This window comes from Pipra filicauda, unplaced genomic scaffold (genome assembly GCF_003945595.2).
Source record: "Pipra filicauda isolate LSUMZ 115617 unplaced genomic scaffold, ASM394559v2 scaffold574_size374424_pilon, whole genome shotgun sequence".
NCBI lineage: Eukaryota > Metazoa > Chordata > Aves > Passeriformes > Pipridae > Pipra > Pipra filicauda.
In genome coordinates, this window is record NW_024104725.1 from 323,838 (window position 1) to 345,636 (window position 21,799).

At 48.6% G+C, this 21,799-nt stretch overlaps 1 protein-coding gene across 2 annotated transcripts in view; it reads right to left on the reverse strand.

Moving 5' to 3' along the window:
• RHPN1 (rhophilin Rho GTPase binding protein 1) overlaps positions 1-21,148 on the reverse strand; it is a 31,386-nt gene extending 10,238 nt beyond the window's left edge. Inside the window, exons 1-10 of one of the 2 annotated variants that reach the window (XM_027743373.2) lie at positions 21,068-21,148; positions 20,753-20,871; positions 15,800-15,928; positions 10,991-11,066; positions 10,613-10,690; positions 9,464-9,588; positions 8,254-8,420; positions 6,561-6,748; positions 5,498-5,654; positions 2,181-2,300 (exon numbers count right to left, since the gene is read on the reverse strand). In XM_027743373.2, the coding sequence (XP_027599174.2) occupies positions 2,181-2,300; positions 5,498-5,654; positions 6,561-6,748; positions 8,254-8,420; positions 9,464-9,588; positions 10,613-10,690; positions 10,991-11,066; positions 15,800-15,928; positions 20,753-20,871; positions 21,068-21,112 (1,204 nt within the window). In that variant the 5' untranslated portion in view covers positions 21,113-21,148. The remainder of the gene's footprint in view (positions 1-2,180; positions 2,301-5,497; positions 5,655-6,560; positions 6,749-8,253; positions 8,421-9,463; positions 9,589-10,612; positions 10,691-10,990; positions 11,067-15,799; positions 15,929-20,752; positions 20,872-21,067) is intronic. The other variant, XM_027743370.2, reaches the window with a different exon arrangement.
• Positions 21,149-21,799: the final 651 nt, after the last annotated feature.

Consider the following 21,799-nt stretch of genomic DNA (forward strand, 5'->3'; position numbering starts at 1 on the left):
AGCTTAAAGCCATTCCCTCGTGTCCTATCACTGCATAAAATAATGAAAATAAGAATTAAAATAAGAATTAAAAATAATAAAATTTAAAATAATTATAACAATAATAACCAAGAGGAGCAGAGGAATCTGAGGAATAGGAGAATATAAGGGATAGGAGAATATAAGGGATAGGAGAATATAAGGGATAGGAGAATATAAAGGGATAGGAGAATATAAGGGATAGAAAAATATAAGGAATAGAGGTTGGCCTTGGAAGTTGTGCAAGCTTTTGGCTCCACTCTACTAAAGATGATGGAATATAATACGTCTGATAAAACACAATCTTATAAGATCAGGAGACAAGGGAAGAGGAGAATAAATATCCTCCCAAGGAGATGATTTTATTGCCACCAGTTTAAAATCATAGAACAATTTGGGTTGGAAGGGACCTTCAAGATCATCTCATTCCAACTCCCTGCCAAGGGCAGGAACACCTTCCACAGACCAGGTCGCTCCAAGTCCCGTCCAACCCGGCCTTGGACACTTCTAGGGATGGGGAATTCACACCCTCTCTGGGTTTCTTCCCTTCCTTTTTAAACCAAAACCAAGCTGAGGTTGGTGCTGCACATCCATTTTCCACCGGCTGATGTTGAGCAGAGCTCATTCCCCACAGGAAAATCAGGAAGAGCTGGAATGTGGTACAAACGGGTGTTGGGGTGGTGTCACCACAACACTGACTTCGGGGTTCATTTTGGAGGTCCTTCACCACCCATCCCCGATGAAACCTGGCTGAGGAGCCGAGAGGACTTTGCCCAACTCATTCCTGGTGGGAACTGTCTCCTTTCCCACGTGTTGCAAGGAGGGGGAAGAGCCCCAGGAGGTGACACCCCAAAATGAGGGTGCTGAGCTTGCTTGAAGAGCTGCCAAAACACGACTTCAGCTGAATAAGCAACGTTCTGTTTTCCCCCTGGAGCTGAAAATTGACATGGGAGGAGGTTCTTGTCTCCCAAGCTTTTTGCTGCAGCTAAAAATGCCACCCCCTGAAGCATCTGCTGTGCCTTGTTATCGAGCCAAGCCAAGCCCAAGCCCAGGAGCTTCCAGGATCTCCGTGTCCCTATGGATTTCTCCATGAGGGTGATGTCACCTGGCTCAGAACACCTGGAAGTTTTACTGTCAAATACCTGGAGGTTTTACTGTCAAGCCAAGCCCAAGCCCTGGAGCTTCCAGGGTCTCCATGTCCACACGGATTTCTCCAAGAGGGCAATGTCACCTGGGGCAGAACACCTGGAGGTTTTACTGCCAAGCCAAGCCCAAGCCCAGGAGCTTCCAGGATCTCTGTGTCCCTATGGATTTCTCCAGGAGGGTGATGTCACCTGGCTCAGAACACCTGGAGGTTTTACTGTCAAGCCAAGTCAAGCCAAGCCCAAACCAAGGAGCTTCCAGGATCTCTGTGTCCCTTTGGATTTCTCCAGGAGGGTGATGTCACCTGGGGCAGAACACCTGGAGGTTTTACTGTCAAGCCAAGTCAAGCCAAGCCCAAACCAAGGAGCTTCCAGGGTCTCCATGTCCACATGGATTTCTCCAGGAGGGCAATGTCACCTGGCTCAGAACACCTGGAGGTTTTACTGCCAAGCCAAGCCCAAGCCCAGGAGCTTCCAGGATCTCCATGTCCCTATGGATTTCTCCAGGAGGGCGATGTCACCTGGCTCAGAACACCTGGAGGTTTTACTGTCAAATACCTGGAGGTTTTACTAAAAGCCAAGTCAAGTCAAGCCCAAGCCCAGGAGCTTCCAGGATCTCCATGTCCACACAGATTTCTCCATGAGGGCGATGTCACCTGGCTCAGAACACCCAGAGGTTTCACTGCCAAACACATGGAGGTTTTACTGCCAAGCCAAGCCCAAGCCCAGGAGCTTCCAGGATCTCTGTATCCCTAAGGATTTCTCCAGGAGGGTGATGCCACCTGGTTCAAAACACCTGGAGTTTTCACTGCCAGACACAGCTGGACAGGTTGGTGAAGGCACCACGAGTTGGTCCTCAACACCCTAAAGGAGATTGTGATGCTTTCCTGCCCTCCCAGGAGAGCCTGTTTACCAAGAAATCCCACCAAAAAGTGTCTTTGCATGGAGAGATCCCCCCAAAATTTCATCACACCCCTTTGTGGACACCTAAATAACCTCTGTCCCCAGAGATGTGCTCACCCAGCTTCCTCCTCTCCTCGGGATCCTGCAGCAGGACACGGAGCGATGGTCCCTCCGGCGTGGTGACATGGAACTGCATGAAAGCCTTCTCCTGCTCTGGAAGCTCAGATTCCGAGGGCACTGTGGGAAGGAAAAGGGTGGGAATGGGCTTAGAGAGAGGTCAGGGCCACTCAGAACCCCCTGGCAGTGGGGACAAGGAAGCCACATCTGTATTCAGGTGGCCCCAATAACTTCAGCACCACCTTCCTCTCGCCCAGCCAAAGCCTGGGACAACCAAGACATCACTGATGGGCACAGGGATGAGTTATCCCAGTCAAAACTCCACCAGGATTTGGAATGAAGGGCAGGATTTGTCCTGGGCACAGCACAATATCCGGCTCTTTTGCCTCCCTCCTTCCTTTGCTCCCATCTGGAAGCAGATTGGAAACAGGGAGCCCTGGGTTTTCCCCACCTGGAGGTGGAGACCAACCAGACAATCATGGAATGGTTTGGCTTGGAAGGGACCTGGAAGATCATCCAGTTCCACCTCCTGCCATGGGCAGGGACACCTTCCACTAGCCCAGGTTGATCCGACCTGGCCTTGGACACTTCCAGGGATGGGGCAGCCACAGTTTCTCTGGGAATTCCATTCCAGCCCCTCAACACCCTCCCAGCCAAGAATTCCTTCCCAATATCCCATCTAACCCTGCCCTCTGGCAGTGGGAAGCCATTCCCTGTATCCTGTCCCTCCATCCCTTGTCTCAAGTTCCTCTCCAGCTCTCCTGGAGCCCCTTAAGGCCCTGGAAGGGGCTCTCAGGTTTCCCTGGATCCTTCTCTTCTCCATGTGAACACCCCCAGCTCTCCCAGGCTGTCATTCAGAACAGGCTGATTAAAGTGTAATTAATTAATTAATTAGGGAGCTGAGCCCTCCCTGCTGTGCCAGGGAACCCTGCACAGGCAGAGAGCTCCCAGTGCAACCAAGGGGTTTTTCCATGGAGAAATGGACATGGATACAGCTCTCCCAGGCTCTCCGAGCCCCACAATGGACTCTTTAAACTCCGATTTTCCAGCCAAAGCTGTTCCTAATCCCCTCTGGCTCTCAGGGATCTCCTTCCCTGGTCACAAAGTGTGATAAGAAGCAACCCAGAAAATTCCAGGGAGCTTTGTTGGGCCAAACAGGAGATCCCAAAAGCCTGGTGAGCAGCCTGGCATCGGCATCCAGAGGGTTGGCAAGTGGCAGCTCCAGGGCTGGGAGCTCTGCCCGTGCCAGCTCTTGCCATGTCAGCATTCCCTGAGGGATTAATCTGCAGAGCAAGGAGTTTGTTGCCAGCTGGTTACAGAAGCAAAAGAGTTGTTATTGTGACAGGGAGGTCAGGGAGAGGCAAATCCCAAGAGCAGGCAAAAAAAAAAAATTCCCCAAATCAGGCGTTTCCTGCAGATTTCTGCTTCCCTCAGTGCCTTAAATTTACCAGGACGCCAAACAGCCTCCAAATTTTTTGGGGAAAGGTTTTGCCTTGTCCTTTGTATCCCCACCCAAACCCATCTCCATCATCATCATCCTCTCCTGCTTCTGCCTTTAAGCTGCTCCAGCCCCACAGGAGCCCACTCTCTCCTGTCTCCCTGATCAATCCTTCTGCAACACCCACACGGTCCAATCCCGGGAAGAGGATTTTGGGGCAGGCTCCAGAGCGGGGGAGGGTGCCAGGACAGTCTGGCAGCACCAGTTTTGGCAGCCAGACCTCAAAAAGCCTCCTCAGCCACCCACCAGGAGATGGGGTGGCACCAAAGGTCACCGTGCCCATCTGCTGCCCACCCCCGGATCTTCTGCCGGACCCAAAATTGCTTCCAGGGCGTCGGCGATGGCACAGATGGAGATGATGAAGCACATCCCGCATCCCAACTCCCTGTGATTCCATGGAGACACACCAGCCCAGCACCCCACCCTCCCTGAGGCTCCCGGGACATCCAGCCACAAGCTTGGGAACTGAATTCCCCAGCATCAGCCCTGGCGCCAGCCACGAGCTGAGCAGCGCAGGTGACAACAGGCCCAAAAAGAGCTCCCCAAAAGTGATGCCTGAGGAGAAATGGGTGATTCTGCCAGGAGAGAATTCCATGGCCAAGCTCCCATGAACTTCAGGACAGCAGGGATTCTGGCCTTGTATCACCTTCAAAGTGTGCAAGCTCTGATCATTCATCTCTGGTGCCAACCCCTCTTCTCCTGGCACCAGGGTTGGGAAAATCCATGGAAATGGCATGTGATACTTGGGGAGCAGTGGCTGGTTCTGCTGGGAGACAATTCCATGGCCAAGCTCCCATGAACTTCAGGACAGTAGGGCCTTTGTATCATCCTGAAAGTGTGCAAGCCCAGCTCATTCATCTCTGGTGCCAACCCCACTTCTCCTGACACCACGGGAAATTCAAGATATTTTGGGGGTTATTTTTAATTTTGGGAGCCTCCAACATGAGGTGCCTCAAAGGATGGTGGGCTGAGGACACTGGTGTGGTCAGCAGGCAGGTTTAGCCCCTATTTAGCCCCCCAGCCCCAAAGGGGACAGCAGGTGACAACCCTACAGCAGGTGACAACCCTACACCAGGTGACAACCCTACACCAGGTGACAACCCTACAGCACCTTTTTTATCTCCTTTTTTTTAGGAGGACTTTTCCCTGTGGAAACCAGAAATGGGGAGGAAATCTGCCCTGGGCAGGAATCGCTGAGTGGATGAAGAAGATCCACAGCTCAGATCACCCCAAAACCTCCAGGATTTGGATCCATCTCCTCAGAGCATCCAAAAACCTCCAGGATTTGCATCCATCTCCTCAGAGCATCCAAAAACCTCCAGGATTTGCATCCATCTCCTCAGAGCATCCAAAAAACTCCAGGATTTGGATCCATCTCCTCAGAGCATCCAAAAACCTCCAGGATTTGGATCCATCTACTCGGAGCATCCCAAAACCTCCAGGATTTGGATCCACCTACTCGGAGCAGCCCAAAACCTCCAGGATTTGGATCCATCTACTCGGAGCATCCCAAAACCTCCAGGATTTGCATCTATCTCCTCAGAGCATCCCAAAACCTCCAGGATTTGCATCCATCTCCTCGGAGCATCCCAAAACCTCCAGGATTTGCATCCATCTCCTCAGAGCATCCCAAAACCTCCAGGATTTGGATCCATCTCCTCAGAGCATCTCAAAACCTCCAAGATTTGGATCCATCTACTCAGAGCATCTCAAAACCTCCAGGATTTGGATCCATCTACCTGTTCATGCCTCTCTTCTTTGAAAATCCCCCCTGGAATTCCAAGCTGAGCAGGAAGCTCCTTCCAAGGTGGGAACTCACCGGGGCAGTCGCAGAGGGCGATGGCAGCGAAGTAGTGGGAGAGGGCTTTGAAATGCTCCGACTTGACGTGGACCATGGTGGTCCAGGAGAAGGGAACATAGTCCTTCACGTGGGGCTGGGTCATGGTCTGGTGCACCAGCGAGTAGACATCCTCCACCTGGGAGGAGGGAGGAGACAAGAGATGGAGGACATCCATCAGGAGAACACCAGCAGCGGGTTGTCCTCTCCTGGAGGGTTCTGCTGACCACAGTGACATCCCACCAAGCGCAGCGGTGTGAGGTTCAACGAGGCCAAGTGCCGGGTCCTGCACTTTGGCCACAACAACCCCCGGCAGCTCCACAGGCTGGGACAGAGTGGCTGGAGAGAGAGAGAGGGACCTGGGGGTGCTGGTGACAGCAGCGGGACATGAGCCCAGGGGTGCCCAGGGGGCCAAAAAAGCCAATGGATCCTGGCCTGGATCAGGAAGAGTGTGGCAGCAGGAGCAGGGAAGGGATTCTGCCCCTGGACTCAGCGCTGGTGAGGCCTCACCTGGAGTGCTGTGTCCAGCTCTGGGCCCTCAGCTCAGGAAGGCCATGGAGGGGCTGGAGCAGGTGCAGAGAAGAGCAACGAGGCTGGGGAAGGGTCTGGAGCACAATTGCCATGAGGAGAGGCTGAGGGAGCTGGGGGGACTCAGCCTGGAGAGGAGGAGGCTCAGGGGAGACCTCCTCACTCTCTGCAACTCCCTGACAGGAGGGGGGAGCTGGGGGGGGTCGGGCTCTGCTCCCAGAAACCAGCAGTAGGACAAGAGGGCTCGGTCTCCAGCTGTGCCAGGGGAAGTTTAGGTTGGACATTGGGAAGAAGTCCTTTCCAGAGAGAGGGAATGGGCTGCCCAGGGAGGGGGTGGAGTCCCCGTCCCAGGGGGTGTTGAAGCAGAGCCTGGACGTGGCACTTGGTGCCATGGGCTGGGTGCCAAGGTGGGGTTGGGCCACGGGTTGGACCCGACAATCTCAGGTGTCTTTTCCAACCTAACTGATTCTATGAAATCCTCTCCTCCCCGAAGTCCTCTCCTCCTCCAAGTCCTCACCTTTGCTGCCTCCTGAGCGAGCTGCAGCCGGGCCAGGAAGTCATTCTGGGCACGGAGCAAAGTCATCTTCTCAAAGACACACTCCTGGACCTGGGCCACCATCAGCCTCACCAGCATGTTCAGGGAAGGAGAGCTCATATCCAGGCTGGGAGCGTTGGAGAAGTTCTCCTTCAAGTAGTTAAAGGCACCTGCACGAGGGAGAAGCTCCCGGGAGTCACCGGCCTCGGAAGCAGGAGGGTCAGACTTTTGAGGGGAGAAACTCCATCCACACACCCAAAATGTCACCCCCATGGCAGAAATCCCCCACCCCCCAGGGATGGAGAGCACCCCTGGGACAGGACTGTGGCCACCACTTCAACCAACACACAGGGAAGAGGCGACCACCAAGGTTCATCACTGGATCCAGCATAAATATATGAATATATATATATATTATATATGAATATTTAGGTCTTTCCTTTCTGTTTCTTCCTTCCCTTACACATTTCCTGGAGTGTTATTTTTATGCTTTAATGGTGCTGGATTGCTGCAGATGACAACAAGCAAAATGGGTCCATACCTGTTTGCCTTTGAAACCAAATTGCTTTAGAATAATATACATATAAAATAAATATATTTCATATGCATAACATATATATAACAATATCTATAAATTATATAATAATATATAATAGATTTATATTTATAATATATTATTATATATTATATAGAATACTATATAATATAGAATATATAACTTATCATAATTATGTATTAAATGGAACACTTTATCATATATAATATATTATTATATTACATATATTATATATAATAAAAATATATAATAGCATATATACTCTACTATAATATATATAGTAAAGTAATATTATTTAATACATAGTATATGTAATAGTATATGTTATATATACTATACTATAGTATATATACTATATATACATACTATAGTATGTATATACATATATATACACTACATATACTATGTATATATAGTATATATACTATATAATATATACTATGGTATAGTATATATTATATAAATTATATAGTATATTAGTATATTATGGTATATTTTATATACCATATAAAATATATATATATATACACTAAATATACTATAGTATATAGATACTATATACTATAGTATATATAGTATATATATTATTTAGTAATATAGTATATTATAGGATAGTACATATACTATTATATATTAGATATATTAGATATAGTATGTATATAGTATATATAGTATATATACTATACAGTATATATATACTACATACATACTATATCTAATATATCTAATACATCTCCAATATATTATATATCTAATATATAATAGTATATATATTATCCTATAATAGATAATAGTATATGAATATTAATATTATATTAATATATAATCATGTATATTAGTATATATTATATAGTATATATTATATACATACTAGTATATTATATATAATACATAAAATATAAAACAGATAATATAGTGTATATATATTATACACAGCACATTTATTATATATACTATATATTATATATATATAGTATATATAATTACAAACCTAATATATATATATTCACAAACAGCCATCATTCAAGGTCCTTTCACTCCAATCCCCCCCAGGATTTATTCCCAAGACCCTGCATGCCCTCCCCTCCCGGGGAGCTGAGGCGGGAGGGCCCCACGTACCCGCTGCCCTCTGGAAGGCGTCGATGGCCTGGGCGAGGCCGGGCAGGGTGGCGCGGTCCTGGCGCGCCCCGAGCTGGGTGTGCAGGGCCCCCAGGTTGAAGAGGACACTGCCCTTCTCGAAGGCCAGGGCCCGCTGGTGGGATGGCACCCCCGTCAGGGAGTCGTACCTGGAGAAGGGAAGGGTCAACAGCTGCCCACCTGCCTGGCACGGGGTGGTCTTGATGGTCCCTTCCCACCCAAACCACTCCATCCTTGCCCATGGATGCAGGAGGAGCCTGGAGGGTTTTCAGTGCTCCATGTGGGAGCCACCATTCCCATCACATAGAATCATGGACTCATAGAATCAGCTGGGTTGGAAGGGACCTCCGAGATCATCGAGTCCAACCCTTGATCCAACACCGCTGTGGTTGCCAGACCATGGCACTGATGCCACATCCAGTCTTATCTTAAACGCCTCCAGGGATGGAGAATCCACCCCCACCCTGGGCAGCCCATTCCAATGGCTGATCACTCTCTCTGGAAAGAAATTCTTTCTAATATCCAACCTAAACCTCCCTGGCACAGCTGAAGACCGAGCCCTCTTATCTTGCTGATTGTTGCCTGGGAAAACAGACCAACCCCCACCTGGCTACAACCTCCTGGCAGGGAGTTGCAGAGAGTGAGGAGGTCTCCCCTGAGCCTCCTCCTCTCCAGGCTGAACAGCCCCAGCTCCCTCAGCCTCTCCTCATGGGAATTGTGCTCCAGTCCCTTCCCCAGCCTCGTTGCTCTTCTCTGCACCTGCTCCAGCCCCTCAATATCCTTCCTGAACTGAGGGCCCAGAACTGGACACAGCACTCCAGGTGTGGCCTCACCAGCGCTGAGTCCAGGGGCAGAATCACTTCCTTGGACCTGTTGGCCACACTGTTCCTGATCCAGGCCAGGATCCATTGGCCTTCTTGGCCACCTGGGCACACTCTGGCTCCTGTTCAGCTTCCTGCCCATCCAAACTCCCAGCTCCCTTCCTGCCTGGCTGCTCTCCAGCCACTCTGTCCCCAGCCTGTAACGGTTCATCACGTTCCCCCCTCCCTCCCTAATTGACGTTCTCCCCTTCCTCCCCTAATTAACCCACCCCCACGACCGGCAAACCCAGATCTCTGCATCCGCCATGGCGGGGGTTTGATCCCAAACTCCCTCAGTGTCCCAGGTGAGACGGGGAAAAAGCTGCACCAACCAGTGGAAGAAGACCCCCAGGGGTTTGGTGGGAGGGAAGAAGCGGCTGTCGAGGAAGTGCAGTTGGTTGTAATATTCCGTCAGGAGCTCCAGCCCGGCTTCGTTGCGGCTCGGGGTGCGCATGGCCTGCGGGATGGGAGAGGAAAAGTGGGCGTGGGAAAAGAGGGGGGAGATCCCTGGCACAGGCTGAGAGTCCCCAAAAACACTCTCTGAGAATTGGGGTGGTTCAGCCTGGAGAAGAGAAGGATCCAAGGAGACCTTGGAGCTCCTTCCAGAGCATAAAGGGGCTCCAGGAGAGCTGGAGAGGGACTTGGGACAAGGGATGGAGGGACAGGACACAGGGAATGGCTTCAAATTTAAATATGGGACCTTTAGATGGGATATTGGGAAGGAATTCTTCCCTAGGAAGGTGGTGAGGGGCTGGGATGGAATTCCCAGAGAAGTTGTGGCTGCTCCATCCTTGGAAGTGTCCAAGGTCAGGTTGGATGGAGCTGGGAGCAACCTGGGATAGTGGAAGGTGTCCCTGCCCATGGAAGGGGGATGGAACTGGATGGTCTTTAAGATTTCTTATATATATATATACATATATATATATAAAATTATAATATATATATAGAAAATATATATTATTATATATAATATATATTATATATATATTATATATTAAATATAATATATATTATATATATAATATTATATATATTATATATATACACATCTTATAAATATATATAAAAATAGGATTTAAAAAAATATATATATGTATTCTATACATATTTTTAGGATATAAATATATAAGGAAGAAATTGGATTTTTTTCCTTCTTTCCCGGATTGTTTTATACTTTCTCTTTTCCAAGGCCCAGCTGGACAAGGAGCAGCTGTTCAGCTTTGCCAGGGGTGAACAAATATTCCTAAACCAGGGCATCAAGGACGGGGAAAATAAACAATTACTGACCAGTCTGGAATATTTTAAAACCTATAAACCAAAGTCAAGGTGCTCCAGGGTGGGAATCCTGCATCCCAAAACACAGGGACAAGGGGACAGTTTGGAGAGAGGAGGAAGGGACATCCCAGAGCAAAATGTGGCATTTTCAAAGGAGTGATCCTGGACAAGCCAAAGCCAGACTTTGCATCCCAAGGCACACGGACCTGCCTCAGCTCCATGAAATCCTTGATTTCCTTCTCAAACAGGACACCTTCCTCTCCATAGTGTTCACTGATGAAATCCTGGATGGAAAAAAAAAATCCAGGAGAAAAACCCTGAGTGAGTGACCCCTTCCAAACAGATTTTTATGATTTAAAAGGCTGATTTCGGACAATTCTGGACAAGCAATTTGTCACCTCTGCCCACAAGAAAACAGGGAAAACCATCTCCTCCTTCTTTCCAGATGCTCTCCAGCATCTCCAGACCCTCATCTCCCACTTTCCATGTTTTAAGTCAGGTTCTCCCCCAGGAATTTATTTTTTTGCAGCTGTTCCAGACTAGGAAATGTTTTATTTTCCATCCACCAAGGGCACAAAACTCACCTTCAGTGGAACCAGCAAATCCAGCTCCTTGGTCTCCTTCAATCCCAAAGGGATCATGGGAACACTGATGGACTCACTGGAAAAGAAAACAACTTATGTGGGAGTTGGTTTCCAAGTCTTGGAGGGATCCTGGGTGACAGGGATTAAAATGGAGCAGCTTTTTGCTCCTAAAAAAGGGTAAAAAGAGGCTTGGAACAGCAGAAGGATGCTCTTCCCAGAATAATTTGGGAATGGCAGTACAAAGAGAGCCTGAAAACATCACTTTTATTCCTCCACCTTCTGCTTTTCATGGAATTTTTTGGGTTGAAAGGGACCTGAAAGACCATCCAGTTCCACCCCCTGCCATGGGCAGGGACATATCCCACTATTCCAGGTTGCTCCAAGCCCCATCTAATCTGATCTTGGATGCTTCCAGGGATGGGGTAGCCACAGATTCTCTGGGAATTCTCTTCCAGCACCTCCCCACCCTCATAGATTTAATAGCTATTTTGATTTTCTGCTGCCAAGAAGGATAAAAACGGTCTGGATGAGCAGCAGAGCCTGGAGCAGACAGGAATTCCAGCCCTGCAAAGAGCCCCCAAAGCTGGATCCATCATGGAATTCCTCTACACAGAGACAGGGAATGGGAACCTGCTGTGGCACCTGCAGCTCCTACCAGCTCCACAAATGATATCCATGAGGGATGTCCCCAATCCCAGCACTGATCCATGTCCCACACATCCATGGACACCTGCATTCCCAAAGGATTGGTTTGGAGACCAGAAAACTTGGCAGAGAGTGGGATGGGAGGTGGGACAGGCAGGATCCAACCAGGTTTGCACCACAATTCCCCCTCATTCCCTCCCAAATTAACTGATAACTCGTTATCCCCTCGCTCATTAGCAAGGAAAAGAGTAGAGGAAGTTACAAAATCCAGAGGGAGCAGGGCAGGGAATTTTTCATCCCCATTTTCATCCGTTCCTGCTGAACAAACAGCTCCAAGAGCCATAATTAGGGCAGCAAACCCGTTACAGCTCCTTCCCTAACGAGATTTCCACTTGGATCCAATGCCTGGAGCAAACAAAGGGACTTTTGTTTTTCCTGGGCAGGACTTTGGGGTTGGTGCTGCCCTTGTTTTCTTTTTAAACCAGGGCAAACAAGATTGGAAATATCCCTGACAGGGAATGTTGGGGAGGAAACACGAATTCCTGCTTTAGGGCAGAAGAATCAGTATCCAGGTTTAAATTCAGACTCCAAAAGACCTTCTGAGTGCAGGAAACACTCGAAGATGGTGGAGATCTGGGTTTCCTTGGCTTTCTCTCCATAGGAGACCTGTGATCCTAAAAAAAAAAAATCTAGCACCCAGGTCATCCCAATCCTATATTTAATGTCACTCCACAGGATGGAGTCACTCCATCACCCCCTGGAGTTTTCCTGGTCTTTGCACCTCTGTTCCCAGCAGCACAGAAATCCTTCCCATGTGCCAGGAAAAGCAGGATGGGCACAGAAATGTACAGTCATGGAATGGTTTGGGTTGAAAAACCTGGCCTTGAACACTTCCAGGGATGGGGCAGCCACAGCTTCTCTGGGAATTCTATTCCAGCCCCTCACCGCCCTCCCACGGAAGAATTCCTTCCCAATATCCCAGCTAACCCTCTGGCAGTTTGAAGCCATTCCCACTGTCTTGTCACTCCATGTCCTTGTCCAAAGTCCCTCTCCGTGTTTCCTTCCAGCTCCCTTCGGGTACCGGAAAACCACAACCAGGTCACTCCCAAACCCTCTCTTTCCCAGGCTGAACAATCCCAGTTTTCTGAGCCTTTCCTTAGAGGACTAGGATGACTCCAACAGCAGGAACCCCGAGTCTCTGGCCCCCTGGTCTTGTTTAGACTTTCATTCTCACAGGCTCAAAATTAAATTAAGGAATTTTTGCATTGACATATTGGACGATTTATGCACCAGAGTGGAAAAAACATCTCTTGACTTTGTTACAGAGACCCCAAGCCTTCAAATTCCCTGTGCTCCCGTGCAGCTGTCCCTGGAACAACGATGGATTTGCTCAGCCACGAGCTGGCTGTCCTCTAGGAGAGCTCCCGGGTCAGAACACGGCTCAGGGCAGGAGTAACAGGAGCCTCCGTCTCCTTGCGATCCGAGCCCGGGGGAGCTGCTGTTGCTTCCCAGTCCCTAAAAAAGTTGGAGACCTCCCACTATCCCACTGTCATGGTTTGAGAGCCCCAAAATCCAATTCTCGAGTCCTAGCCCCCCCTCCCACATCTCAACTCAGTGTGAGATGGGTTTTCCAGACACCACACGAGACTCAAATTGGATTTTGGGGCTCTCAAACCATGACACCCACGTTCCTCCAACCCAGCCTTGGACACTTCCAGGGATCCAGGGGCAGCCACAGCTTCTCTGGGAATTCTATTCCAGCCCCTCACCGCCCTCCCAGGGAAGAATTCCTTCCCAATATCCCATCTAACCGTGCCCTCTGGCAGTTTGAAGCCATTCCCATTGTCTTGTCACTCCATGTCCTTGCCCAAAGTCCCTCTCCGTGTTTCCTTCCAGCTCCCTTCGGGTACTGGAAAACCACAACCAGGTCACCCCCAAACCTTCTCTGTCCCAGGTTGAACAATCCCAGTTCTCTGAGCCTTTCCTTAGAGGACTAGAATGACTCCAACAGCAGGAACCCCGAGTCTCTGGCCCCCTGGTCTTGTTTAGACTTTCATTCTCACAGGCTCAAAATTAAATTAAGGAATTTTTGCTCCGAAGGGCAGGTGTCCATGGATGTGTGGGACATGGATCAGTGCTGGGATTGGGGACATCCCTCATGGATATCATTTGTGGAGCTGGTAGGAGCTGCAGGTGCCACAGCAGGTTCCCATTCCCTGTCTCTGTGTAGAGGAATTCCATGATGGATCCAGCTTTGGGGGCTCTTTGCAGGGCTGGAATTCCTGTCTGCTCCAGGCTCTGCTGCTCATCCAGACTGTTATAATCCCTATAAACCAGTTTCAGTCCCTGTAAACCAGTTTTTAGTCCCTAAAAAACAGTTTTTAGTCTCTAAAAACCAGTTTTTAGTAAACCGGTTTCAGTCCCTATAAACCAGTTTTTTGTCCCTATAAACCAGTTTTTAGTCCCTAAATACCGGTTTTTAGTAAACCAGTTTTAGTCCCTATGAACCACTTTTTACTCCCTAAAAACCTGTTTTAGTCCCTGTAAACCAGTTTCAGTCCCTATAAACCAGTTTTTAGTCCCTATAAACCAGTTTCAGTCCCTATAAACCAGTTTTTAGTCCCTATAAACCAGTTTCAGTCCCTATAAACCAGTTTTTAGTCCCTATAAACCAGTTTTTAGACCCTATAAACCACTTTTAGTCCCTATAAACCACTTTTAGTCCCTATAAACCACTTTTAGTCCCTATAAACCACTTTTAGTCCCTATAAACCACTTTTAGTCCCTATAAACCACTTTTAGTCCCTATAAACCACTTTTAGTCCCTATAAACCACTTTTAGTCCCTATAAACCACTTTTAGTCCCTATAAACCACTTTTAGTCCCTATAAACCACTTTTAGTCCCTATAAACCACTTTTAGTCCCTATAAACCACTTTTAGTCCCTATAAACAAGTTTCAGTCCCTAAAAACCAGTTTTAGTAAACCGGTTTCAGTTCCTATAAACCAGTTTTTAGTCCCTATAAACCAGATTTGACTCCCTATAAACCAGATTTGACTCCCTATAAACCAGTATTTAGTCCCTAAAAACCAGATTTTAGTAAACCGGTTTTAGTCCCTACAAACCACTTTTTACTCCCTATAAACCAGTTGTTAGTCCCTATAAACCTGTTTTAGTCCCTATAAACCACTTTTTACTCCCTATAAATCAGTTTTTAGTCCCTATAAAGCAGATTTTACTCCATAAAACCCAGTGTTTTTACTCCCTATAAACCAGTATTTAGTCCTATAAACCAGTTTTCAGTCCCCTTTTCAGTCCTTCCCCCATCCCAGCCCCTCCAGGACAAAGGTCTGCCCAGAAAAATCACCTTCCAACATGGAACAAAGAGTTTTCCCCCTCCTTGCTCCCGGCTGCCAGCAGGCACCTGGATATTTTCCAGGTGGCTGAGCAGAATTCCCAGGAGGATTTGCTCCCTGATCTTTGTCACCAGGTCAGGCTTTTAAAGCCCAACGTCCCCTCAGGGCACTTCGCTGACCGGTAGCAACGAATCCAGTAATTCCAGTGAGCATGGAATGGTTTGGTTTGGAAGGGAGTGGAAAGATCATGGAATTCCAACCCCCTGCCGTGGGCAGGGACACCTCCCACTATCCCAGGTTGATCCAACCTGGCCTTGGACACTTCCAGGGATGAGGCAGCCACAGCTTCTCTGGGAATTCCATTCCAGACCCTCACCAGTCTCACAGGGAAGAATTCCTTCCCAATATCCCATCTAAAGCTCCCACGTTTCAGTTTGAAGCCATTCCCTGTGTCCTGTCCCTCCATCCCTTGTCCCAAGTCCCTCTCCAGCTCTCCTGGAGCCCCTTTAGGCACTGGAAGGGGCTCCAAGGTCTCCCTGGATCCTTCTCTTCTCCAGGCTGGACATTCCCAGCTCTCCCAGCCTGGAATTCCAACCCCCTGCTGTGGGCAGGGACACCTCCCACTATCCCAGCTTGCTCCAACCTGGCCTTGGACACTTCCAGGGATGAGGCAGCCACAGCTTTGCTGGGAATCCTATTCCATTACCCTCACAAGGAAGAATTCTTTCCCAATAACCCAAAATTAAATCCTAAGGATAAAACCCCAAATTCCCAAAGGATGAAGGAGCTCTTCCCACAGGGATGTACCTGTCGTTCTGATACACGTCCACGCTGCTGTTGAGCTCCTCCAGCTCCTCCTTGAGCAGCTGCAGGTTGGAGTTGACGTAGCTCAGCTCCAGGGCAACTGTCTCCTTCACCTTGTGGTTACTGGTGGCCCTGCAAGGAAAATCTCTTGGGATCAGAGAATCATGGAATCATAGAATCAGCTCGGTTGGAAGGGACCTCTGAGATCATCAAGTCCAACCCTTGATCCAACACCGTTGCGGTTGCCAGACCATGGCACTGATGCCACATCCAGTCTCACCTTAAAAACCTCCAAGGATGGAGAATCCACCACTTCCCTGGGCAGCCCATTCCAATGGCTGATCACTCTCCCTGGAAAGAAATTCTTTCTAATATCCAACCTAAACCTCCCCTGGCACAGCTTAAGGCCGTGCCTTCTTGTCTTGCTGATTGTTGCCTGGGAAAAGAGACCAACCCCCACCTGGCTACAACCTCCTGTCAGGGAGTTGCAGAGAGTGAGGAGGTCTCCCCTGAGCCTCCTCCTCTCCAGGCTGAACAGCCCCAACTCCCTCAGCCTCTCCTCATGGGAATTGTGCTCCAGTCCCTTCCCCAGCCTCGTTGCTCTTCTCTGCACCTGCTCCAGCCCCTCAATATCCTTCCTCAACTGAGGGCCCAGAGCTGGACACAGCACTCCAGGTGTGGCCTCACCAGTGCTGAGTCCAGGGGCAGAATCACTTCCTTGGACCTGTTAGCCACACTGTTCCTGATCCAGGCCAGGATCCATTGGCCCTTCTTGGCCACCTGGGCACACTCTGGCTCCTGTTCAGCTTCCTGTCCATCCAAACTCCCAGGTCCCTTCCTGCCTGGCTGCTCTCCAGCCACTCTGTCCCAGCCTGTGGGACAGCAGGGGGTTGTTGTGGCCAAAGTGCAGGACCCGGCACTTGGCCTTGTTGAACCTCATCCCGTCGGAATCAGCCCAACTCTCCAACCTATCCTATCCTATCAAACCTCCCTCGTTCCATCCACGGGTTTAGTTACCAAGTCTTGGTTGTGTTGATCAACAGGGATTGAGTTTTCCACCAAAATCAGGTGGGTCCATCCAAAGTTCTCCTCTAGAACGGGAAGGGCGGAAGGTTCTTCACGTTTGGGTTGGGAGGGAGCTGAAAGATTTTGGAATTCAAACCCACCTTCCACTAGCCCAGGTTGATCCAACTTGGCCTTGGGCACTTCCAGCGATGGGGCAGCCACAGCTTCGCTGGGAATTCCATTCCAGACCCTCAACACCCTCCCAGTCAAGAATTCCTTCCCAATATCCCATCTGAAGCTCCCATGCTTCAGTTTGAAGCCATTCCCTGTGTCCTATCTCTCCATCCCTTGTCCCAAGTCTCTCTCCAGCTCTCCTGGAGCCCCTTTAGTCTCTGGAAGGGGTTCTCAGGTCTCCCTGGCGTTTCCCTTCTCCAGGTGAACATTCCCAGCTCTCCCAGCCTGGCTCCAGAGCAGAGGAGCTCCAGCCCTTGGAGCATCTCCATGTACCCTCTGGACTCGCTCCAGCATTCCCAAATCCTTCTGCTGTTGTTCCCCAGGGCTGGAAGCAGCTCTGCAGGTGGTGGTGGGGGGTGGCAGAGGGGCAGAATTCCCCCTTTTCCTGGTGCCCACGCTGTGGGATGAGCCCAGGCCATGAACACAGGGATTTTCTGGGATATGAGCCCACACATGGATGGCTCATCCATGGGACAATCCCACCCAAATCCTTCCCTAATTAAAAGCAAGGACCTCCAGAGGGGAAATTTAGGGGAACACTCAACCCTTTCCTTGAGGAATCCCACAGCTCCCATCCCCTTCCAGAGCCTCCAGGTCTCCATCCCTTCCCTCCCTCCAAGGATCAGCCCTTTCCCAACACCAAACAAAGATTCCTGATTTATTGGATTCCTTTTCCACCACCTTTATCTCTCCTATTGCTCCAGGATTTAACCAGGAAAGGAAAAGGTTTCCTCTGCCTCTTCCCATTTATTTCCCCAGCAAACAAACCAGCACAGGGATTTTTTCCCAACATTTCATCCATGGAAAATTCCACAAATTCTGTTCCACAGAACAGTCAGATTTCTTTTTTCAAGTTTTTTGGTGTTTTATTTTTAATTTTAGAGGTGAAGAAACCACCAAATTCAGCCACAAATTCTGCATAACCCCTGGCATTTTTCCCACTTGCATTCAGGACCTTCCTAAAGAGATCCAAAGGAAGTTTATCCAGGGAAAAAAAGCCTATAATTTTTAAGGAATAACCTTTAAATTTATAACATAATCCCCCTCCTCCTCAGCCTTTCATTCAGCCATAAACTGGATTATTTATTCCCCCTACTCCCAGATTTCCCAGGTTTCCTAAACTTGGAGCCTCTTCCCATTTATTTCCCCAGCAAAAAGAAACATCACAGGGATTTTTTTCCCCAACACTCCATCCATAGAAAGTTCCACAAATTCTGTTGCACAGAACAGTTCAGGAGATTATTTTTTTTCAAGCATTTTTTGTGGTTTTTAATTAATTTTAGAGGTGAAAAAACCACCAAGTTCAGCCACAAATTCTGGACATCCCACAGCATTTTCCCACTTCCATTTAGGACTTTCCTAAAGAGATCCAAAGGAATTTTATCCCTGCAATTCAAGCCTATAATTTTGAAGCAACAGCCTTTAAATTTACAACACAATCCCCTTCCTCCTCAGCCCTTAATTCAGCCACAAACTGAATTATTTATCCCCCCCACTCAAATACTTCCCAGGTTTCCTAAACTCGGAGCACCGGAATTCCCAGAAAACCACATTATTACTCAAGCTTCCAAGTGGATTTTGTGGGAGGGAGGGAATGTGGCCTCTCCAAAGGACATCAAACTGCTGAGCCAGCAAAAAAAACCCCAAACCAACAAAAAAAAAAAAAGAGTCTCCACGGAGCATTTCCCTGCCTGGATAATTAGGATTTGGGTTGTATTCCGATTTTTTTCCTCCCTCCCCTTCCCACAGCTCCAATTCCTGCTGTTTGCACCAAAACCAGGCTCAGTTTTTTTGCTGAGCCAGTACATTTCCCCTTGTTTTTTTTTTTTTTAAATCTAATTAAGGAATTGCACAAGTTGGGATTTAATGGCTTTTTTTTTTTTCCCCTTAATTAAATAAAACAGGGATGAAGCAGCGGGAGAAGGGGGATGGAATTCACCTCCCCCCTGGAAACTTTTGTTGGCCTTACCCATCTGGAAAACACCATTTTTTTTTGGTGGATCAACTATTATTCCCTTAAATCATTCAAGGCCAGAAGTGGAAAGTAATTTTTATTTTATGTGGGATTAAAAAAAAAAATAAAAAAATTGGGAAAATATAACAAAAAAATGTATTTAGGGGCAGTTTTATGGTATTTTTTGGTATTATTTCTTATATGACAGACCTGCCCAGCCTGGATATGTGATCCAACGTAGTCCAGAAAAATGAAATAGGGACAAGAGATGCTGCAAAAGGTCATTTGGGGGTTAAAAAACATGTATATAAAATAGCTGCAAATAAAATGGTGCGATTGGACCAAAAACACTCCAAAGGGAAAGACATCCACGAACTGGATCGTGGTGGAGCAGCTGGAACTCAACAGCCTGGAAAGGGGACAGTGTTGGCACCATTCCAGGAGATTCCAGAGAATCAGGGAGTGGTTTGGGTTGGAAGGGACCTTCAGGATCAGCTGGAGCAGAACAGAATTCCCAGAGAAGCTGTGGCTGCCCCAGCCCTGGACGTGTCCAAGGCCAGGTTGGACGGGACTTGGAGAAATCTGGGATAGTGGGAATTGTCCCTGCCCATGGCAAGGGTTGGAATTCCATGGTCTTTCAGGTCCCTTCCAACACAAACCATTCCAGGATTCTATGGAATCTGCATTTCTGGGATGGTGGCAACACTGTCACCTTTCCATGATGATCATCAGTGAAGAAGGGAAAGACAATCCCTGGATTTGCAGGTTCAGCTCTGCTGGAAGCACCAGGATGGGGATTTCTGGGAGGAAAACCAGGTTTGGATGGGACATCAGGAAAAGGGACTCAACTACTGGGAAAGGCAGCCCAGGGAAGTGGGGGAGGGACCATCCCTGGAGGGATTGGAATGATGTGTGGATGTGGCACTTGGGAACATGGAAAAGTAGTGGCCTTGGCTGTGCCAAGGAAAGGTTGGACTCCAGGATCTCAAAGGGCTTTTCCAACATTAATGATTTTATGGGATGGGTTGGGTTGGAAGGGAGCGGAAAGATCATGGAATTCCAACCCCTCTGCCATGGGCAGGGACACCTTCCACTAGCCCAGGTTGATCCAACCTGGCCTTGGACACTTCCAGGGATGGGGCAGCCACAGCTTCGCTGGGAATTCCATTCCAGACCCTCCCCACCCTTCCAGCCAGGAATTTCTTCCCAACATCCCATCTAAAGCTCCCATGTTTCAGTTTGAAGCCATTCCCTGTGTCCCATCCCTCCATCCCTTGTCCCAAGTCCCTCTCCAGCTCTCCTGGAGCCCCTTTAGGCCCTGGAAGGGGCTCCAAGGTTTCCCTGGTTCCTTCTCTTCTCCAGGCTGGACATTCCCATCTCTCCCAGCCTGGCTCCAGAGCAGAGGGGCTCCAGCCCTTGGAGCATCTCCATGACCTCCTCTGGACTGAATCCAACATATCCATATCCATGGGAGCCATTTCCCAGATTATCAGACAGGAATTTTGCACTCCCAGCTCCATCCCAGTTCAACATTTCTTCCCATCATTCCATCTGCCCACATCCTGCTTCCCAACAGCCTTCCAGGACTTTCCAAGTACAATTTTTAATTAAAAGGCACCAAAGGGAGAGCGGGAATTTCCAGGAGGAATCGTTCCAAGCCAAGGGGAAGGCTGAGCGAAATCCCAACCGTGGCCACATCCAAGAGGGTATTATTCCCACATCCAACCAGATTCCCAGGGGATTTTCAGGAGAGCAGGACTCACCTGAAGAGGTTTTCTGCTCCCGCCCTCATCCTCATCTCCTTGTTGATCTGCTGGTTGATCCGGGCCCGGCGATGTTGGAGTTTGCTCCGTTGGGTCTGGGCGAAGGGATCGCAGCCCTGCTGGGAGAGAAGGGCAGGATCTCACCAAAACTCCCAAGTTTTGGGATGAAAAAGGGCACTTTAAGAGCCTGGAATCTTAATTAAACACCAAAATGCGCTGGAAAATCGGGTATTGGAGCATTTGATGTGAAATCAAAGCCCTGTGAGGACCTCGAGTCAGGTTCTCACTTCAGGACTTCTTAGGATCTCCACACACCTTGTTTTCCTCAGCTTTTATGGAGCTCCTGGGATTCCAGCACATCTGACCTCAGGAGGATTCCCAAAACATCATCCCTGCCTGGCATGGATCAATATAAACATCATTCCAAGGTAAAACCCAACCCAGGCTGCAGCTGCTCCTGGATGTGAAAAAGCATCCCAGAAATGATGTTATTCCGTGGATGTCGGAGAAATTCAGCTCCGGAATTAAATGCTCGGCCCAGGTTAAGCCCCAGCTGAAAGAAAACACCATCCCAAGTGTAAAATATGATATTTAAATCAAAATACAGACGGGGGAAGCCGAGAGTGAAGAAGGGAACGTGTCCACCCTCCAACAGCTTCTCTCCAAAGGATCCCAAAAGCTCTTCCTGCCCCAATTGGCAGACAAAAGCTAAAAACCACAGCAGGAGTTCCCAAATTAAGCAGGGATGGATTTAAACCCAACTTACATAAGGGAATAGGGGGGAAAAAAACCCACACCAAAACCCGCTTTTGGGTTATAAAAGGGATTTTCCTTCCTTGATTCCTCTTGGGACGGGAAGAATGGAGGTCGAGGTCAACCATGGAAGGTCAGGAGAGAGAGGGGTTCTTTCAACCAGGCTTTGGGGTGCACCTGGGGACACCCAGGAGAGTGAATTGGGGTGTTTTTAAAGCTTTTGGAAAGGAAAAGAGAGGACAGAACTCTTCCATAAATTGTGTGGGAATCGGGGAACAGCCTGGAATGGACGGG